At 39.6% G+C, this 20,827-nt stretch overlaps 1 protein-coding gene across 1 annotated transcript in view; it reads left to right on the top strand.

The window, feature by feature from the left end:
* The window catches only part of Col6a6 (collagen type VI alpha 6 chain), a 114,322-nt gene that overhangs the window by 57,263 nt on the left and 36,232 nt on the right, over positions 1–20,827 (top strand). The window contains exons 21-27 of the mRNA XM_005326999.4: positions 1,767–1,829; positions 3,473–3,535; positions 10,357–10,419; positions 14,208–14,270; positions 14,992–15,042; positions 17,135–17,170; positions 17,880–17,942. Of these exons, the coding sequence (XP_005327056.3) occupies positions 1,767–1,829; positions 3,473–3,535; positions 10,357–10,419; positions 14,208–14,270; positions 14,992–15,042; positions 17,135–17,170; positions 17,880–17,942 (402 nt within the window). The remainder of the gene's footprint in view (positions 1–1,766; positions 1,830–3,472; positions 3,536–10,356; positions 10,420–14,207; positions 14,271–14,991; positions 15,043–17,134; positions 17,171–17,879; positions 17,943–20,827) is intronic.

A 20,827-nucleotide genomic window follows, 5' to 3' on the forward strand; every position in this document is an offset into this window, starting at 1 on the left:
TTGCCCCTCCCCAGCGCTAGCTAGACAGGTTTCGTTTTGGCTGCAGATGGGGAGGGGGGTTGCAGGTCAGGTGCCTCTAGTTCCCCCCTAGTCTTTATGCAGGCTCACTCTGATTCTCCCTCCCCCAGCAAGCCTAGGAGAGATTTTATGCGAGTTCCCGATGTATGGAGGATGGGCTGAGTGCCACACACCTGTTTTGTTGTTGAGATCTGTCGGAGAATGGCGGTGGATATATCAGCTGTTCAAGATGCTGACTGCTGATTCCCTTGGTGGAGTGTCCGCTGTGGGGGATGGGACTGTACCGCTTCCTTCCCCGTCTAAACTCCCGTACTCAGCCCGGGGGTCAGTGCGGGCTTGGCTGGTGGGATTCCACCTGATCGCAGCCGAGCCTCTCCCTGCTTGCTAATTAATGGCTTCCCTGGGGCGCCACGCCCGCCTTCTGTAGCCGCAGGGCAGGCCGCACGAATCAGTGGGCCTGGATCTCCGGGGTCCCACAGTTGGCAATTGGGATCCCAGGCTCTCTGTCCTTTGGATTTTCCTGCTTGCCCCTCCCCCAGCTCTAGCTAGACAGGTTTCCTTTTGGCTGCAGATGGGTAGGGGGGGGTTGCAGGTCAGGTGCCTCTAGTTCCCCCCTAGTCTTTATGCAGGCTCACTCTGATTCTCCCTCCCCCGGCAAGCCTAGGAGAGAATTTATGGGAGTTCCCGATGTATGGGGGATGGGCTGAGTGCCACACACCTGTTTTGTTGTTGAGATCTGTCGGAGAATGGCGGTGGATATATCAGCTGTTCAAGATGCTGACTGCTGATTCCCTTGGTGGAGTGTCCGCTGTGGGGGATGGGACTGTACCGCTTCCTTCCCCGTCTAAACTCCCGTACTCAGCCCGGGGGTCAGTGCTGGCTTGGCTGGTGGGATTCCACCTGATCGCAGCCGAGCCTCTCCCTGCTTGCTAATTAATGGCTTCCCTGGGGCGCCACGCCCGCCTTCTGTAGCCGCAGGGCAGGCCGCACGAATCAGTGGGCCTGGATCTCCGGGGTCCCACAGTTGGCAATTCAGGATTAAGCTTCAAGTGTATGAATTGAGGGGTTGATCACACACACATTTAGACCACAGCAAACTTCAAAGTTAGACTTCCACAAAAAGAAGAGTAAATCCAACAAAATGGCATGAGATAAATGAAATGAGATGGAGAAAGTGTTAAAAAATCCTTCTTTCTGATTTCAAGAAAAAAGTATCAGTGATGGACATTTAATCCCATCCAATTGTATAAGAACTGAGATACAAACCTAGGCTATCCTAATAGTTGCCTAAATGAAGCTTTTCATAATCCTTTTGGGGGTGAGAATTTTTATCTGTGACAAGAGTCCAGAACAATATGAAGAGAATTCTTATGTTTTATCTCTAGCTATTTCATCTATTTGATTATAAATATGATATAGTAAGATACTTGGAGATGTTTAAAGAAAACATGAAGCAAATTCTTAGTTATTTTCAAGCCACATGCCCAAGAAAGATATAGCATAATACAAATTTTATTGAAAAAGCAGGGGTGTGTGTAAATGTGCACATACATTTAAAGAAGTAAATACACCATAATTCTGCTTGGTAAGTATTTGGATTTTTATTTTCTTCTTTGTATCTGTCCTTATTTTGTATATTTTTGTAAAGATCTTCATTGCCATTGTAACTGCAAGAATATTAAAAGTCTTGCACTTAAAAAAAATTCTCAGAAAACAGCATTAATAGGATGATTTGTTTCTCACGACAGGGAAAAACAGGCATTCCAGGCCCAGATGGACTTGAAGGCTCCTGGGGACTTAAGGGCCCTCAGGTATGTGTCAAGACCAGTCAGGGTGTGAGACCATATAGCAGAATCTGGGTATGGAAGAATTTGAAGCCTTGATAGAAACCCTCAAACCACCTTGCAGAATTACAGATGTTTGAAGCATTTTAAAGGTAATGAAGTAAGGAAACAATACCATTTTGACTTGTAAAACTTGTAAAACATTCTAAGTTTTGTCCCAGTTAAGAGGTGGAAAGAGTATGAACATATTGGGCAGCAGTCCCTGAAGGTTTGGTTTCTGGGTCCTTAGGATAATCCAGGGAGACCTTGAACCAAGGAAAATATTGAGCCTCAACTCTGGGAATTGTGGTCAACTTAGCACAGTAATGGCTCAGTGTTACATATCTGGATGTCCGTGATGTAGAAAGATTGGCTGCGCTCTAGGAAAGAATTGCTCCAGATACAGCTGGAATCTTCTGCGTGGTGATCTATAGTGTGGCACTCAGCCTGTCCTTTCCAGCTCACTCCTCCAGGGAGCTGCACATTTTCCTTTGCAAGGAATAAACCATAGTTGGCTCTTTACACGGATCACATGAGAAGAGAGGGCAAAATGTAGCCTATAGTAAGGATGAGACAGAAAAGGAATAAATGCTGATATTAAAGAAAGAAGCCATACCACACACAAAAAAAGATACAACTTTCTTTCCTTTTCAAACTAGTTTTGAAAGTAAGAGAAATAAGTGTATTATTTGGCACATGCAGGACAATATGGTTCAACGTTTTTATGACACACAGTTAGAAAATAAAAGCATTCTATGTTGGCAGCTTGGTGTGTAGAAGTTCAGCAAAATATCCTTAAACATCAGAAGAGAAACTCACTAAGATTTCCAAGCAGTAAACAGTCTTCCCCTTGGACCTCTATCTCTTTCTAGCTTGATTGCTTTTCTTTGTTGTTACTTACCAGCTGAGGAAAGCTCGATTTTCTTACTTTTAAGTGAGAAATCTTTGCCACTGGGAATGTGGGGAAGCATTTCAATAGATTCACTGCCTTTATTTCATGCTAAGCAAAATAACACTACAGCATCCCTCCTTCCATTTTATAGAACATTACCTCTTTTACCATGTAATTTAAAAGGTGAAGCAAAAACTGAATACAGCATGAAGGTCTCTCTCTGCATAATATAAGGAATCCACAGTTAGTAGACAGTACAGTATTCCAAAAGTAGACATATCTAAATTCCATCTTACCATTACTTTTATCTTCCTTATGACCCATCTTTCATGTGGTTATTGAAATAGAAAATCTACTGAAATATTTTGGTTCCAGATTTGCACAATTAGAGATTTTTTTTTTTTAACCTAAGAAATGTATGGGTTCATAGTACAAACATTTTGAGGACAACTAGACAGCAGAACTGAAAAGCTCAACTGTTCAATATTTCTTCCAGGACCCATTTTCCTTCGTCTGCAGATGCCCAAGCACCTAAATTTCAGATTAGACCCTAGTGTCTCCACACAGATGAGGGGGGAGCTTTCGAGATTTAGATGGACCAATGACATCCCTGGAATTCTCTTTCCAATTTCTGTCCGTGTTGCTGACTCAGCATTTCCACTTTAAAAAAAAAATTCAAGTAAATATTCAAGTGTTCTCTTTTAGGGAGAAAATAATAACGGAAATTCTGTGTGTTTAGGGCCCAAGAGGAGAGGCTGGTGCAAAAGGAGAAAAAGGAGGCCTGGGAATGAAAGGCCCTCAGGTATGTAATTGAGAGAGAAAGCGATCGCCTCTGTTTTTGATCTTGGCTTTACTGTGGATGTTTTTGTGTGTTCCCTTGTCCCCCCCCCACCCACAGGTGGAATTATTTGTGGCCTGTGAATTAACATCATGTCTTAGTTTGTCTTCAGTGCCGCGTGTGGTGGCTCCATCACATTCTGGTTCTCATCTGGCAGAGGGAGCTGTCATTCTGTCAGGCACAGAGGTGGGAGATCATGTCTAGCTCTCTTTTCCTCCATTGCTCAGCTGAGGCCAAGGATTCCTCCTCTGTGTAAATCAGGTGACATCAGTCCCCTGACCTCCAGTCTCTGAGGACATCCTAACACACTCAGGATACAGCCCATTAACATGACTCTCAACCAAAGAAGAGCATCGTAGGAGAAGCTTCTGGGGAAACTATAAAACATGCCACCCCCTGGGACCCTCCCCAAATCATGTAAATCCGAATCTCTGGAAGTCTGGCAATGCTATCAATCATTCTAAATTCTCCTCAGATGACTCTATTATACACACAGGGCTGGGAATGATGGCTCAACATCAACCCTTCTCTGATTTCAAAGTGCATGAGAATCCTCTGGAGAACTTGTTAAAATACAGATTCCAACCCGGTAGTTCTTGGTCAGGGCCTGAGATTCTGCACTTCTAATGAGCTCCCAGGTGCTGCTGCTGCTGGTGGTCTCCGGTCCACACTTTGAAGAACAGGCCCTTGCCTGTTCTCATAGTCTGTGATTTGTTTAGCTGTTTGTCTATCTTCTTTTCTAAGATTTTTAACCTCCATAAGGTCTAGTGTTTTATTTACACTGTCTCCCCAGAGCCCAGAACAGTAGTACTTGGCACATAGAAAAGAATAACACATATTCATACAATGAATCAGGCAGTAAATGAATGAAAGAGATACACATAGGACTTGCACTCTCCATTAACACTAGGATGAAGGGAATTCATTACTTTTCACCCTATTGGTTAAATGGAGGCAATGGCCCAACACTTAAGTGGCTGTGCTTATCATCAAAATATTTAATAAGCTATTTGCATAAACTTGTATCACATGACATGATGTGTTAAAGCATATTAATAACTAACTGCTCATGAAGTTGTTTGTTCCCAGTTTCAGTGACAGTGCTCCTTTGAAAAGCATAAATACTTTATAATTTTACAGTAATACTAAATTGATGAAAATAACTATTTCGCATTCACATCCTCAAATTGTTAAACACTTGTTAGCACTACAAATTGAAATTTTTAAAAGAAACAGTAGCAAGTATTATACCAAGGAAAACATTTATCAGGTGATTATCTCATTAGTTTATATAAAAATATTGAAACATAGGTGGGTCAAAATCCAAAGGTCTTGTTTTTTAAATTCTTGTTCTAGAATCCAGTATGGCATTCAACTGGCTGTTACGCTAATAACGTTTCCATTTTTTCCTCTAGTATATCTCTGTGAGTGAGACCCTTTAATCTTTCTTTGGCAATATTGGTCATAGTCATAAATCACTCAACCCCTTGGCATTTCCAGAATTAGTCAAGAGGTACCACTCTTCATTTATCTGGCTGGAGAATGAAATTTTCCTTCTTGGTTTAATTTTCATGAAATACCCTGTCAACACAGTGAAAATGCTGTTTCAAAGATGTGTGTATTTTTCTGTTCCATACGTGGTGAATTGTTTCCAGCGGAAAACCCCAGAGATGAACACCATCAGAGGTACAAGAGAATATTCTTTATCAGCTCTGTAAACCCGTGGCCACAGGTTTCATATAGGTGTATAGCACACAAGGACCAGCCACCAATTGGAATAGGATGAGCACTTTCTGACAGTAGGCTTGAAGGATTACATCAGGATGTACATTTAGAAAAGGGATGTGATCACTGTTGGTGTTCTGAAGGCTCATAAACTTACATAGTATTAGGTTGCTCTGCATAAATTAAACGTGCCAATCCAATCTGTGACTATGATATAAAAAATACAATTCACAATGAAAAGGAAGAAAGTGTTTTGAAAGGAATGGCATATTGTTTTGTACCTCTCAACACTTAGAAAAAGAAGGAAAAACTAGATATAAAACACCAATTTCAGTTGGAGCTATAATTATTCTTTAAACATTTATGTTATCTCAATTAAATAATCACCAATGGCATGTGCAATATCAAGAAAGGATGGAATTGCTCAGTGCAAATTGGAGCACAAAGTAGAATTTCTGTTGTTGTCTTTACAAAGCCGAGTGCAGTGGTCAAGAGCACAAGTCTGGAGCCGGACTGCCTGGCCTTGAGTTCAGGATTTGTACCTTACTAGTTGTGTGATTTGGGCAAATTCATTTAACACCTCGGTGCCTCATTTTTCTCCACTTTAAAATAAGAATACTACTCGTAGCTCCCTCATTAGAGGTTGTGAAAATTAAATGGTCTAATGTATGCAGGTGCTTAAAACATTACCTACAGTAGTAAGAACTACATAAATGTTTGTTATTACTACTATATTGTGTCAACATCACCTAACTTAACAGAGGCATTTTATGCCCAAAGAATGTGGGTCACTGTTCTGAGGAAAACCAGATTAGTAACATAACAATATGTAACTTATATCACAATCCTCAGATTTCGTTATTCTGCATAATCTAAGTTGGACAGTCCATCAACCATTGCTTTCACTAATTTGACAAATTACTGTAAGTGCTTTCTGTGTATCAGGCCCTATACCAGGATATGAGAATGAATCCAACATAGAATCCAACTTCAAGTATACCTAGCCTCACAAAGGAGATTCATGCAAACAAATAACTGAGGTGCATTGTACTGAATGTTAAAATAGAATTATACCCAAGGTAGAGTGGTAGGAGAAAGGATGGATTTCAATGGGGAGATAAGTGGATTCCATTTTTCAGAATGAGGAGTTATTTTCCAGGTCAGCAAGGAAGAGGTAGGCATGTAGTGAACCAAGTTAAATAAAGCAATCCATCAAGGTGAGTTTGGGAACCGTAAATAGTATGGTATTGTTGGAGCACTGGAACATGGGGTGCATGGGAGAGCACTTGAAGGTAAGATTAGGACTGTCTCACAGACTAGCGTGGTCAAGACTGGCATCTTCTCAAGTGTCTTGGCATTTGTCCTTGCATTAGTCCATCACTTGCTGGCCTCTTCATTTTTGTTTTCTCAGACAAAACTTATATCCGACTCTTATAGAAACTGAGCATTTAATCCCCCTTGTTTCTTCTCAGCTTGATATTTGTTGATTATGAGTTTTTGCAAGATTTTGCCCTCATGCCAACAAAAAGCAAGGAGTGATCAGCATTTCTCTTAAGTGTGAGGAGAACCTGCACCTCTTGCCCTGCCCTGCCATGTCCCAACCAAAGTTGAGATGTCCTTGGCAATGAATGTCCCAACCATCGATCCCAAACTCCTAGTGCCATATCTTCTAATAAGATGCTAAGGATATATATTTTTTAAACATTTGAACTCTGAACAGTTCCTTTCTATCCTCACTTAACACTAAAGCATTTGTGGGTGCCAAGGGCAATGAAATAGATTCAACACAAGCAAAATGCTTCCAGCCTGTTGGAGTTTTGATTCAGCCTCAGCCGCCTGCCTCAAGTTTGTAGACTCACATTTTTAGACCTCCAATCTAAGCTGGTGGCATGGATGTAAGTCCTTGGGAAGTCTGTCTCACACATGGACCTCAAAATAGCAGAGTGGCTGGTATTTTAGTATTTAGAGTCAGAATGAGGTTCAATTCCCATCTCATCCTCATATTCACTAAGTGATTTGGGGGTAAATGCCTTGAGAATCTGTTTTTGATTTTAATTTCTCACTACATTGTTGTGGAAATTAAAGATTTTATCTCCCACTTAGCACAGTGCCCTGAACAGAATAAAAAGCTCCATAAAAGGCAGCCATTACAGCAAAGCCAATGAACCTTTAACCTCTAACTAACACCATTGCCCTCAGCTGCTCTTTATATTCCATAGCTGTTCTTGATGTTAAATCGAGGGAACTCTTTGGCTCTGATACCCAGGAAAATTTTCTCCTTTCCTTTAGAAACTACTAACATGATCTTTTATCTAACACTAGTATTTGAGTAGGTAATTTATCTGGATAACCATTCGTTGAAACCTGAGCCCTATTTGATCAGTCACAAGTCTCTGTTTGGTACTTTGTAGGATCCTGCATAGGAAACAGAATCAGGTATTTTCTGATTTGCTGATGACAAGGTCTTATATGTATTCATCCATCCATCCATCCATCCATCCATCCATCCATCCATCCATCTTTTATTTTGGAGGTTCTTAAATCATGTTAACTTCTCATTCTACTTATATGTGCTTTGAGTGACTACACATGAAATAATATTCCAGAAATCTTCTCCACCTCTGAGTTCTTTATGGAAAGAGAGCTGGTAGGCAAAACTTCCAACTGGTACCATGTTGTCAAGGATAATTAGAATCTCTCTGCTTTTTCTCTCTGTATTACATGAATTTACATGGGAAAACAACCAACTAAGCACATTATTCCTTCCCTCCTGAGGATCATTCCTGAAAAGACAGATGGGTGGGTAGATGGATGGACGGATTGGTGGATCCTAAGTACTGTCTGGTGTTCCAGAGAAATGAAGTCAATAGGATTTGCCTCATCCTTTAGGAAGTGTGCAATCAAGTCTCTAGTAAATCAGAAAGAGAAATAAATCAGTAGTTACATACAGAGTAGAGTAATCAGTGAGATGAGAATGAGACCCAACCCAGCAAGCCAGGAGGTTCCGCTGTTCTTCCTGGAACAATGGATGCTGCTAATACGAAGACTTTTGGAAGACGGGGATTAAACTACTCTCCGTTGTCTGACTCCTAGTTGAGCGATTTGGAGAAGTGAGCTATAAGGAAGGATCCAGGGTGATTTTAGAGTTTCTGGCTTGAGTTTCAGCAGGAGTAAAGGGTGACAGCATGCCTTGATGAAAAGAATATGAGACTAGGAGCATAATCTAAGGTAAATATGATTATTTTTATAATTGCTCCCTGTGGGATATCCAATAGTCATTTAAATAAATGAATCTGGTGTTCAGTTGAGTGGTTTGGACTAAAGGTACATTATTTAGGGGTCATTATGTAGTAGTGGTATGTGGGGGGTTAAAATGAGGGAAATAGGGGAAAGGATGGAGATTTAAGAGGCAAAGAATAGGAGTGTTTGAAGGTTAGTGAGAGGACACTAGAGAGGGCCCAGGAAGATCTTGGTAACTTGATGTTACAAAAGTTAATGGAAAAGTTTCAAAGAACACATGATCAATCTCAAATAAAGTAAGGGCAGAAAAATATTGATGTGGTTGAACACGAATGTCTTGGGACAGCTCTGTGCCATGGTGGAGGAGAAAGTTCAAAGGAAATGAATTGAAAGCTTTCTATAGAGGGTAAAGAAATTGAGACTTTCCTTTGAAAATAAAGGAGGAAAAGAGATGGGGGATTATGAAAAAAATTATCTTCCTTAGCAATCAATTTACTGTTCAACGATCCCTCTTATTAGGAAAATGCTTTTATGACCCACTCACTACATTTTTATTTTTTTAAAGAATGAAAAGGTTAATGTAGCAATTTTTTTTTGTTCCAAACAAAATTAATTTGTTAAGCATTGTGCTTATTTCACAGAGATTAGCTTATTTACTTTTGAATTATAGCAACCATGATCAAAAATATTGTGAATATATTTTAGTTCACAGATGTTGGGATTACTTAGAAGTACCTGTAAACAGCTTTGCAAAAAGATATTTCTCTTGACATATGTTTGGATATCCCAAAGGAAAAACCTGATCCCAAGTGCTAATAACAAAGGAAGGCAAGTTGTGCTGTCTTTGAATTGGGATTTAAAAATGTTTAGCCCTAAAGCTGTTCCAATAAAAAATGCTTTCTAGAATGTTGGAAGAATTTACTTCTATTATGTCTAATAGATTTTCCATTTAGATGCATATTATGTCTATCCATCTGTTCAAGTTGTGTTATTATGTTTTCAGAAATTTTTAAAGCTTTTTTTAAAAAAAAAATATAGGTCTTGTATCTTTCTTGTTAAATTGAACTTATGTACTTTGTAACTTTTCCCCCTTTTGTAAATAGGAATTCACTTACACTTACTTTTCTCTTTTCTAAATCTTTTCTGAAACTATTTCAGAATATTTATCCTGTGTTACCTGAGCATATTTTGTTAAAATGTGAATTGATTTTTGGTGGGGTTTTTTTAGGGAGGGGGGCCAGTCTTGTTTATTTTGGGACTTTTGTTTTGTTTTGTTTTTTGTTTTGCAGTGCTGAGGGTTGAAATCAGGGCCTTGATCATACTAGGCAAAGTGTTCTACCACTGGTCCCATGCAAATTGTGTTTAGTAAAAATTTTCTTGAGCTTTTTCTGATGAATATTATTTGGAAATAAAGAAGCCAAGCCTGCATTCAAAAAAAGTAAAAAGACTGATCCTTTGCTTTGGTAGAATGTGTTTCTTTTAAGGCAAATGTCACTTGGAATACCTTCTTTAAATGTTAGCCATTTTAGCAACATCTGCTCGGAGAGCAAAATTGTGAGAACCTGAAATCTCTTTGGAAGAGAAGACTCACGAGGAAGCACAATCATTTAGGCAACATCTGGCATGACTTACTTTATTAATTTTCTTTTATTTACTAGACTTTATTTGACAGCTGCAATACTTTTTTCCAGAGCAAGAATCTGTACAGCCATAACTCTTCTCGCATCTGCAGTTCATTTTCCTCTTAGAATGAGACTCAAAAGTTTTAAGGGGAAGTTGCTCTATGTTTTGCTATATTTGCAAACCTTGTTTTGTTTCAGGGGCCTCCAGGACCCGAAGGAGAAGCAGGCAACCAAGGACGTTTGGGAAGCCAAGGAAATAAAGTAGGTCACATTCTTTATACCCCCCAAAGTTGGGGTTTTTCTCCTCAAGAGAGCTGTGTCTGGTTGTACTTGCCAGAGCCCTTTCAACACAAAGGAAAACACATCCCATTGCCCCTAAACCCTGGCTTGATTCTTAGAGAGCCAGTGACCTCTAAGGACATGGGTGTGGACCAGGATGAGGTCAGGGATTCCAGCTCAGCATAATCTCACGAGGAGCTACACCCAGTAGGAGCTGAGGGATCTCGGGGAGGAGGGGGACTATTCTGGCTTGGCCTTCCTTTCTCTCTCCCACCCTCCCTGCATCTTTACCTCCTTCCCTCTTCTCCTCCTTCTTTCTCTTGCTTGCTTTCTTCTTTCCTTTCTTTCCTCCATTCATACAAACATCTGCTGAGCACCTTTTAAGACCAAGGCCCTGGACAGAGCCTTCCCTTTGTCTGAGCTGGAGAGTCAGCTACAGGAGATCAGGAATCTTCATTCATTCCCTGATGCATTCCTGGTGCTTAGAACAGTACCTGATAAGTATTAGTGCTTAGTGAATACTCGATGAATGAATGAATGAATTTCTAGGTGGTATAATAAATATGATGTGAAAGCCACAAAACTCAGAAAAATTTCAAGACAATAATCTAGGGCATAAAATAGAGAGGGATAGGGGAGAGACATGGAGGTTTAAACAGCATTAATAGAATTATTTCTGGGTTGGAATATATCTAAGAAGATATAGGCTGTGAGTGGGCTTAGAAGATAAGACCTTTGGCAAGCAGAGAGGCAGGATGAGTGATTTGGGATTATTCAGGGAATGACAAATGCCACCCTCTGGCAGGCACATAAAGAACAATGTGTCTATGTGACTGACTTTCTTCAGTAGCCAGTACAGTGCTAGCTGTCTACATGTTGTGAATGGAGTGTCTGAACCCAGCCAGACTTGGAAGGTGTTAAACGGGCAACCCAGTGAAGAGTTTTGAAGGTAGAGAGCTTGGAAGCCAGGAGATCAGGCAGTACACTCTCACAGCCTCCGAGCCATGCAGAGATTGGGCGACTTCACAGGTTGAGGATTCCTGAGTGACGGCTCCATAGGACTCTTCCAACAGGGAACTGTGACCTGCAGAAGGGGCTAGGTGATTTGGGGCTTCCAGCATCAGTGGAGACACCATCATAGATGCAGGAAAGTCACAAGGAGGAGCGGATTTCCAAAGGAAGAAAACCTTTTGCTATGGGAGGTAGGTCTGGTTGGAGATGCAAAATCACTGGGTTGTTTTTTTTTTAAATTTCCTCAGTGATGCCTATTTGTAAGAAGTGTATAAGAAGCTAGAAGACAATGCTTTATTATGAAAGAAGGAAAAGAAGTAAAAAAAAGTTCTGTGAAGAAGAATACAAGAAGGGACAGTCACGAGTATTGACAGGTCCAGAAACGTGGAGGGGAGGAGAGAAGCCATCCAATCCGGTGGCTAAGGATGCTCAAAGAAGAGTTCCTGAAGTGTAGCAATTGAGAGGAGAAGAAAGAAAGGGACCCAGATTGCAAAAGACTGAACCATATGTTGGTGAGGAGGAACTGAATACAGAGCTACAAACTACTCTGTAAAGAAATTAAGCCTTTAGGAGGAGGAGGAAGACATTATTTCCCCTACTGCCAAGATCTAGGCAAGATTGGAGCCGGCCGCGGGGCGGGGGGGGCGGGGAGGTGTTTTCAACGATAGGAGAGATGTAGCATGTTTATGATCAGAGAAGAGGAAGGAGGAGATGGAGGAAGAAAAAGCAGAGTAGCTGCTCAAGCACAGAAACTTCTTGACAAAGAGAATGAGGTTGAGGACATAAGGAAAAGAGGGTAGCTGTGTTGGACAACTGCTAGCAAGATATGATGGAGGCCAGAAGTGACACAAAGACAGTTGACTGGACTACGTAATAAGATGCATGGACAACAATCGGCTTCAGAGGAAGGGATTTCTAGGGCATGTGGCTCAGCAATAGTGGTCAGGAGATGAACATTTGGAACAGACACAGTGTTGCCTTCTGTCCTGGAGAAGAGTGTCAGGGAAGTGGTGCTACTGGTGACAAAAGTTCCCTGTGCAGTGAGGAAGGGTGTGTGTGGTAGAGGGACTAAAAGAGGGGTAGACAGAAATGGAGGGACCCTAGAGCTAGATAGAGGCATGTGGAAGGAGACAGACACAGCTGGGTAGTTATACCTATGAAGATTATTAATGAATAAACTTTTAAGGAGCTGTGCAAAAATTTGGGAGGAAAGGATCCCACAGCAAACACAAACCCTCTGGGCAGACCCAGGATGGACTGAGCCCTTAGACTCATTATTAATGAGATAAACCCCCAAACACTTACCCCAAGCTTACTTCAGTAAGTTTACGTCCACAGGGAAACCAAAGCAATTAATCCTGCTGGACTCAATGACTAGCTTACCAGAAACCAAATGTTTGGCCCTGGACAAGCCATATGACTTCCTCTGTTTCTGTAACTTGAAGATGTTCTCAGATTTCAATGTGCATGGGAATCAGCTGACAAGTTTACTTTGAAATACATATTGTTGGACTCCACTAGTGAGACTAATCCAATGGGGTCCAGGAGTTTCCTTTTACACTTGAACCCTGGGTGACCGTGGGCCAGGTGGCCCCAGAGCACACTCTGAGAATCAGAAGATCTCTGCTTCTCTTTCTAATCTGTTTTATCCTCCAGAGTTCGAGAATGTGGATAATAATCCATTTGCAATTCTCACACTAAGTAGACTTCCTTTCTGTTCTTAAAAATGACTTAGTCACTCCCAAACACTTCAGTGTAGTCTGCACCTAACACTTTCTTTCAAAGAGTACAACATGGACTGGGGAGAAGGCTGGATAGTAACCTGATGGTGAGGAAGTTCCACCCACACTACATCAACCCCACAGTCAAAGTTAACATTGACAAGTCATGTTGATAGTGTGATGAGATGGTTTCATACCCCTGTGGTCTTCCTCCTCTAAACCCATAATCCCAGTCTCATCATGAGAAAAAATATCAGACCAACTCCAACTAGAGAACATTCTGTAAGATGCCTGACCAATGCTCCTCAAAACTGTGCAGGTCATTAAAAACAAGAGAAGCTTGATAAACTGCCCCAGTCTAGAAGAACTTAGAGACATGACATATGGTATCCTAGGGTAGGATAGAGATGTTTGATGTTCACAACATTTCTGTAAATCTAAAACCATTCCAAATTTAATTTCTAAAATTTTTTTAAAAGGAGCTAACCTTCCTTTTTAAACCCATGTTGATTTTTCCATGTAGCTGGACTTGCCTGAGATAATACTAAAATTGAGGTATAACCCACAGTAGGTGCTTTACTAGTCAGAGGTTAGAAACTATTGCCAGCACCCTTGGTTGTCTAATTCACACTCGGAAACCTTAAAACTAGTTCAGTGTACCTACCATCTTTGCAGGAGCCTGATGATTTGCATGGATCATCATGGAAAACCTTTCTATTAACATTTTTCTGAACAGTACAGTGCTTCCTCCTTGGCTCGTGGTAAGACAGTTTCATGGCACAAGCTGCCAAGAGGCAACTTGCACTAAACAATAAATCAGACCTCTGAGAATTCAACTGTCAGTGTAGGAGACCTCACTGGCCAACAGCAGCCAGCCATTCCTCTTGTGTCGTTTACATAACACGCAGCCCAGGGCACAAGCGCCTTGGTGTGTGTGATACACATGGATGCAATTGAATGTTGCCTTCGTGCCATCATTTCTGATTTCCATCAGAAAAGCAACCTAATAAAGACATGTTTCACTGTGCTCTTTAACAGGGAGAGCCTGGAGATGCAGGAGAAAAAGGAGCTATTGGCTTTCCTGGTCCTCGAGGCTTACAGGTCGGTTCTGTGATTTATTGGTACTTTTGATCTGACCTTTGGAATCTTTTAGTTCGATAGATGTCTGAATGCTACCTCTGAAGAGTCTATGAAGAGTTTTAGTGATAGTATCTCAGTCTAGCTTTACAGTGTGCTAGAAATTGAGAGCGATATCATCCTTACCTTGGACTAGTTCCTTGGCCAGCTTTTCCAAGACAGTGAATTTCCAAATACCAAAAATCATGGCCAGGATGATCTTGGAGCCAAAGGCTAAAATAGACAAAACTTGCATTTAGTATCCCCTTAATCTTTCTTCCAAACTTTCTTCCCATCAGAATCTCTTTATCAGAAACCCATTCCATCTGCCCCCATTACTCCCAGCTACTACAAGGGTCAGTAGCCAATATCCAGACATTTTGGAGTTCTTGTTTGTGGCCCAGGAAATGGAAAATGGATTATACCTGAGATATTAAAACACAAATGCAACTGCTACCTCCATTAACAGTATTCCCAACGCCTTGTCTTTTCATCCTCATAACAACACCATGAGTGGGAATTATTACTCCTTCTTTGCAGATGTGTTTAGTGCCACTATCACAAAAATGTCAGTGGTCTGTCCAGAGGGAGGATCTTGCATCCTAGGCTTCTCATCAAAACCCGAACCTGGCTGTCTTGTTCTGTTGTGAATAAGCCTGCCTCTATCTGGAATTTGAAATGTTAGTAATTAATTGCATTTTTCCAGGGTAATGATGGCAGTCCAGGTTATGGTAGTGTTGGACGTAAAGGAGCAAAGGTAAGACACATCTACCCGAAGCTGAATGTTTTCCCTTTATTTTTTATTGCTTGTTTTATTTGTTTGTCATATATATATATATATATATATATATATATATATATATATATATATATATATATATTTCAGTGAATAAAACAATCTTGTAGTTTGAAACGTATTTTTATAATGTGTTTGCTATTGGCTGATATCCCATGGAGACATGTACAAGAGAAGAGAATGAGAGTGTTTAAGGTGCAAAAATTGAAACACAAAAATGAATTCTGTGTGTTTTGCAGGGATGTGTGGTTAGGGCCTGACCTGGTTCAGCTTAAACAGGGCCTCTAGTCTTAGCAGTTCGGGGTTGAAGTTCGCTCAGGGAAGCATTCCACACTCTGTTTTCCTGTTACTATGTTTGCTTTAGCCACTAGTGAAAGATTTTGTAGGATTTTTCAAAATGCATTGGGCCAAGTGGTAACTTAAAAAAAATGAAACAAAACAACAACAAAAGAGAACCCCTGTACATCAGAATGATCATTTTTGTATTGTCACTGAATTAAGTACCTGGAAATAAGTAAGTTTACCAAAGCCAGTGATTTCTATATACCAAAAATGACCAGTAAAAACTAAGAATTAAAAAGACCCAATCATAACTACAAAATCCTCAAAAACATAATATAGTTTAAGATATCCTTTCTGGAAAAAAAATAGTTCGAGACCTAAGACAAAGATCTGAGATATAAAGTAAGTAGAGAGGCAGTGTTCCTGTTGCAAAGTCTAAATCATCCTGAAGATCAGTGTGATTCCAAGTGGACTTCCCAAAAGGCCAGCTGGGAGTATAAAAAAAACAAACAAACAAAAGAAAGCTTAAAATTTTTGAGAAATAAAGCTAAGGAATGAAGAGTCTCTAGTGAAATGTTTGTTAAAGTAGAGAATAATTGAAAACAGCCTTAATATCTCATAAAAGACAAATATTCAATAGCCTGACATTGGGTATTTGCCACTCTACAAAAATGAATGTGTCGTGTTTATAATTATGCTTAAAATTTTTAGGTTCAAAATATAATTAAGAGGCTGGGGTTGTATAGCTCAGTGGTAGAGTACTTGCCTACCATGCATGTGTGAAGCACTGGTTTTGATTCTCAGCACCACATATAAATAAATAAAATAAAATAAAGGTTCATTGACAACTACAAAAAATGATTAAAACTAATATAATTAAAATTATATTTCCAATTCAAGTGAAAATTTGGAATATACCTAGAGAAACATCTATCCCTATTGCGCTAACATGCATTTTTAAAAGTTCAAAAGAAGTAGGACAGAGTATGTATCATGGTTCTGGGTAGGAAGATTTGGGTGCTGTTTCTTCTTTCATCCTCTCATATTTTATATACATTTAAGATTTGCTTTAACAATCAGAAAGTAAAATTGATTTTTTTGTAGAATAGTGATTACTAGAGGTTGGGAAGGAGAAGGTAGATAAAGGGCATCTGTATTTGATTGGTGCGCACTGTATCCATGTATTGAACTATTACGCTGACCCCAATAATAAACTGCAATTTGCACATGTTAAAATAAAACTTAAAAAATGAACTTTATTTTAAATATGTATTCTCTTTATCAAGTATAATTATACCTCTTCAGCTAAACTTTGACCAAAGTAAGGTAAGAAAGAAAGAAAGGAAAGGAGGAAGGAAGGAAGGAAGGAAGGAAAGAAGACCTTACAATGAATAATCCAGCTTAGACTCTGTAGGTTTCCAAGTTCCCCATGAAAATCCATTTTAAGAAGATTGTTCCAGAGACACAGGGTCAAATGACCATGTATTCTGTTATATGTATGCAGAAGAGGCAATTTGTAATTTCTCAAATCACTTTAGCCTCAGGTTGCTTTTTGTCACTTATCGAGGTTGTCAAGTTTTGATGAAACCTATAAATTATTTAATTTAGACATTGGAGTTAGTTTCTCCAACAGTACTGTTTGGTTTCTAGTTTGCAACTGTTTGAGCCCTTCGTTGGTTCAGAGGCACTAAACAAGTCAGCAGATAAATTAGAGTTAGCAAAATGACACTGGGCAATGTGTGCAATTAATCTTCTCTGCTGTCAATTGTAGGGACAAGAAGGATTCCCTGGAGAGAGTGGACCTAAGGTATTGTGTACTTCGCATTCGTTAGAGATCTGTCAGAAATACTCCTGGGGTTAGGAAACATATCCTGGGCCAACAGAAGGACTATTCCTGTTAAATAGATGTTCTACCTCTGAGGGGAAAAGAGGGAAGAAACAAATGAGCCAAAATTTTTTTTAAATGATAACCTTTATTTAGAAGTATAAGATTTTCAAAAAACATTTCATGTCTAATTTTGTAATTCATAGGTAAAGGAAGAAAAATAATCCTTCTGAAAATTTTCTTCTCCAGGGTGATCCTTCCCCTCTATCATATGTATTTTTTTCTTTCCTCAGAGAAAAGTAAAATGTAAAGAAAATCAAAATGATCTGATTTCACCTGGCTCAGTTTTCTCAGTATGTTTGTAAGTTGTCTTAAGATATTTTCAACTTCAGGGCTTCCAGTTTTTCTGGAAACATTTACTAAACTTGATAAATGCCAGGTCCTGTGATAGGGTCTAAGGACAAAACATGTTCACGTCTCCCAGGACCTGAGTTCTGTTTGGGAAGACATAACTGTGAGACCAGCGATGCACCGTGCCAGCTTTGTGAGAGCTTCACAGAGGAAAATAAAACCCTTCAAAGACAAAAGAACATGTGAAAAATGACTTCATGTGGGAATCAGTTTAAAAGCACATATATATCTCTGTGATATAGATTTGATTTCAATAACCATTTCATTTTAATGCACTTAGGGTGAGACGGGGGACCCTGGGAGTCCAGGAGAGACTGGACCCAAAGGATCCAGAGGCATAACGGTAAGCTTCTCAGATTCCTATTGCTGACCCCTTCAGCTACTTCGGAAAGTCCTTCTTCATGCTTATATAGTCATTTGACTTATATAGACTTGTTCCCAAAGTCTTATAAAATGTGTGGATTTTGCTAGGCGCCATGGCGCATCCCTATAATCCCAGCAGCTCCTGAAGCTGAGGCAGGAAGACCACAAGTTCAAAGCCAGCCTTAGTAACTTTCACTTAGTAACTTAGTGAAACCCTGTCTTAAAATTTAAAAAAACATTAAAAGAGGGCTGGGGATGTGGCTCAGTGATTATAATACTCATCTCTCAATGCCAGCAAGAAGATGTCCTTGTTGTTTTATTTCTCGACTGCTCCCTTTTAGTGAGCAAATTCCCTGTCCTGGCTGTCAAGGTACCATTGTTATCACTAGAAATAAGATTTTTTTTTTTTACCCAAAGGAATCCTTGTGATCCAAAACAGGTTTTACACAGCCAAAATATGACCAATTTAATTCTATCTCCCTGCAAGATTGAATGCAACTTAATAATGCCCCCTGACTTCTTGTCTTCATGAATGAGGTATCGTTGAGCTATTTTTAATAAGATATATGCTAAAAGGTTCCATCTTCATTTAGCTCAGAAAGGTAATTTCTTGAGTTTTGTGAGAACATTTGTGTTTAGTATGTAACTTAATTTGTCTTTATTATTTTATGGAGGGGCTTAGCTATTGCCTGACGCTCTAGGACAACAAGGAGAAAGATATGTCTTCAGGACATCTCATAAGCATCAATTCACCTAAGGCTGAGGGGTTAAGAGTAGATTTCTTACATTCCATGACTCTGTATATCTTAGGCTATAAACAAATGAGATGCCTGTGGGTGTTTTGTTTTGTAAGATTATATAAAGGCAATTGAATCTCAGTAATGTCTTCATCTCTTTCTTCATAATAGCACTGGTCAAGAGAATTAGGAAGCATAAAATCTCTGATAAAAATTTATCATGCTAAGTGAAATAAGCCAATCCAAAGGTTGAATGTTTTCACTGATGATGTGGAAGCTAAACCACCAATAGAGTGGGTGGGGAAGAAAAGAAGTTCAGTGGATTAAACAGAGGGGCATGAAGGGAAGGGAGAAGGGATAGGACTAGGAACACTCAAATGAATCGGACATAATTTTCCAATGCACATGTACAAAAATACCTAAGTGAATCCCATCAGTATGTACATCCACAAGAATGGGGTGCTAATTAGAATTAGATATGTTCCATGCTTCGATATTTATGTCATAATGGATTCTACCAAAGAACTTTATGTATAGAGAATATTTATGTAGGTTTTAGGGATGCAAGATAAATTTCTCTCCCTTCTTCTTCTTTCTCCCAAGAGGATTTCTTCCCAGCTATAATTCTTTTCCTTGAACATTTTTTGGTGGCTATCCTTTATCCTTATGCCTTCAAAAAATGACAAAGATTGATTTAATTAGAAAAATAATTGGAAAAGACTTTCAAATTAATCTAGATGTCATCTGCATTGAAATATCTCTGGATCATTTCCTTTGGCTTAATAACAGAGCAGTTTAACCTTGAACATCAGAAGCATGCTAACAAGCTCAGCTCTTTATTGCATTCCCTTCCCGCGATGGCACATTGATCATTTTTTTAAAAAAAACAATAAACTAGTATGAAACATGTAAACTTTGCCTCTTGGCCGTTGGAAATATTTGAATTTCTTTTTTGTGATCCATGTTGCATTGTTTGTGACTGGCTTTTTTCACCCATCCATCTGCTTTGAGTATTTTTGTCATTCAAAGTTGAAGTTTGAGTCATTAAAAATTCTCAGGTTTTCTCCTGAAAGAGCAGAAGTTTCTATTGGAAGATTTTGGTTAAAAAACAAACAAACAAACCTTGCCTTAAATTCTGAAAATTTAAAATTCAGGGTGATTTTAACCTGTTTTATTTTGTATAGATGTTCTCTGTTTGTAAGTGTGTTTTCATTAAAAACAACAACTTTACAAACAGTTTGAAACAGGCAGGCTTTTCAGCCTTGACACTGTTGACATCTCAGGCTGGATAATCCTATTTGGGAGCTGCTCCAGGCATTGGTGGGTGTTTAGCAATACACCTGGCATCTCCCTGCTTCGTGCATCACCCCACTCTCCCTAAACACCTCTGCAGACCTCTCCATGTCGGGGCAGCTAGAGGAGGGGTGGCAAAATTCTCCCCAGCTGAGAACTGCTGGTTTAAAAAATGATGACACCATGTTAATGTTTTTAATGGCATTTTTATCGGTCAAGTTAAAAAAAAAGAAGAAGAAATTTAATAACTGGTCATCTCTCTGCCCCTCTCAATTCCTTCCATTTCCTTCTCCTCGGAAACAACTTTCATTTCCTAACTGGTGATTCTGGAATTGGCAATATGTTTCTAAATGTCATGCCTATGGCACCAACCTTTTGATTTTTAAGTTTTAGGTATTACTGCAAACGTTGCTGATTTACCTTTTATCATTTACCTTTGATCCAATCCCTTCTGAAGATGTGCAGGTTCAGCAGGTAGCCTATTAAATCTCCACCCAGAGCTTCAACCTGACCATCTTGATCTGGTTTCCACTGTGCTTGGCACCAACCAAAGTGCAATCGCCCTTACCTTCACATGTGGATTCCCTTCACTTTTCTTCTGGTATCTCATTCCTGTTCCCAGACTCCTCATTCCCATTCCCAGCCTACTTCTGGATTTCTCCCATGCCTCATGAAAAACTCATCCAGTAGCCCACTAAGAGGGGATGAACAAGCAGTACATTTTTTTTGATACAGCTAACATCTGAAAATGGCTTGACACTACCTTAAGATGTGATGCATACTTTGGGTAGGACACAATTCCGATTTAAAAATAATTTCTCAGGATTTTGAAGGC

This window comes from Ictidomys tridecemlineatus, chromosome 3, assembly GCF_052094955.1.
Source record: "Ictidomys tridecemlineatus isolate mIctTri1 chromosome 3, mIctTri1.hap1, whole genome shotgun sequence".
Taxonomy (NCBI): Eukaryota; Metazoa; Chordata; class Mammalia; order Rodentia; family Sciuridae; genus Ictidomys; species Ictidomys tridecemlineatus.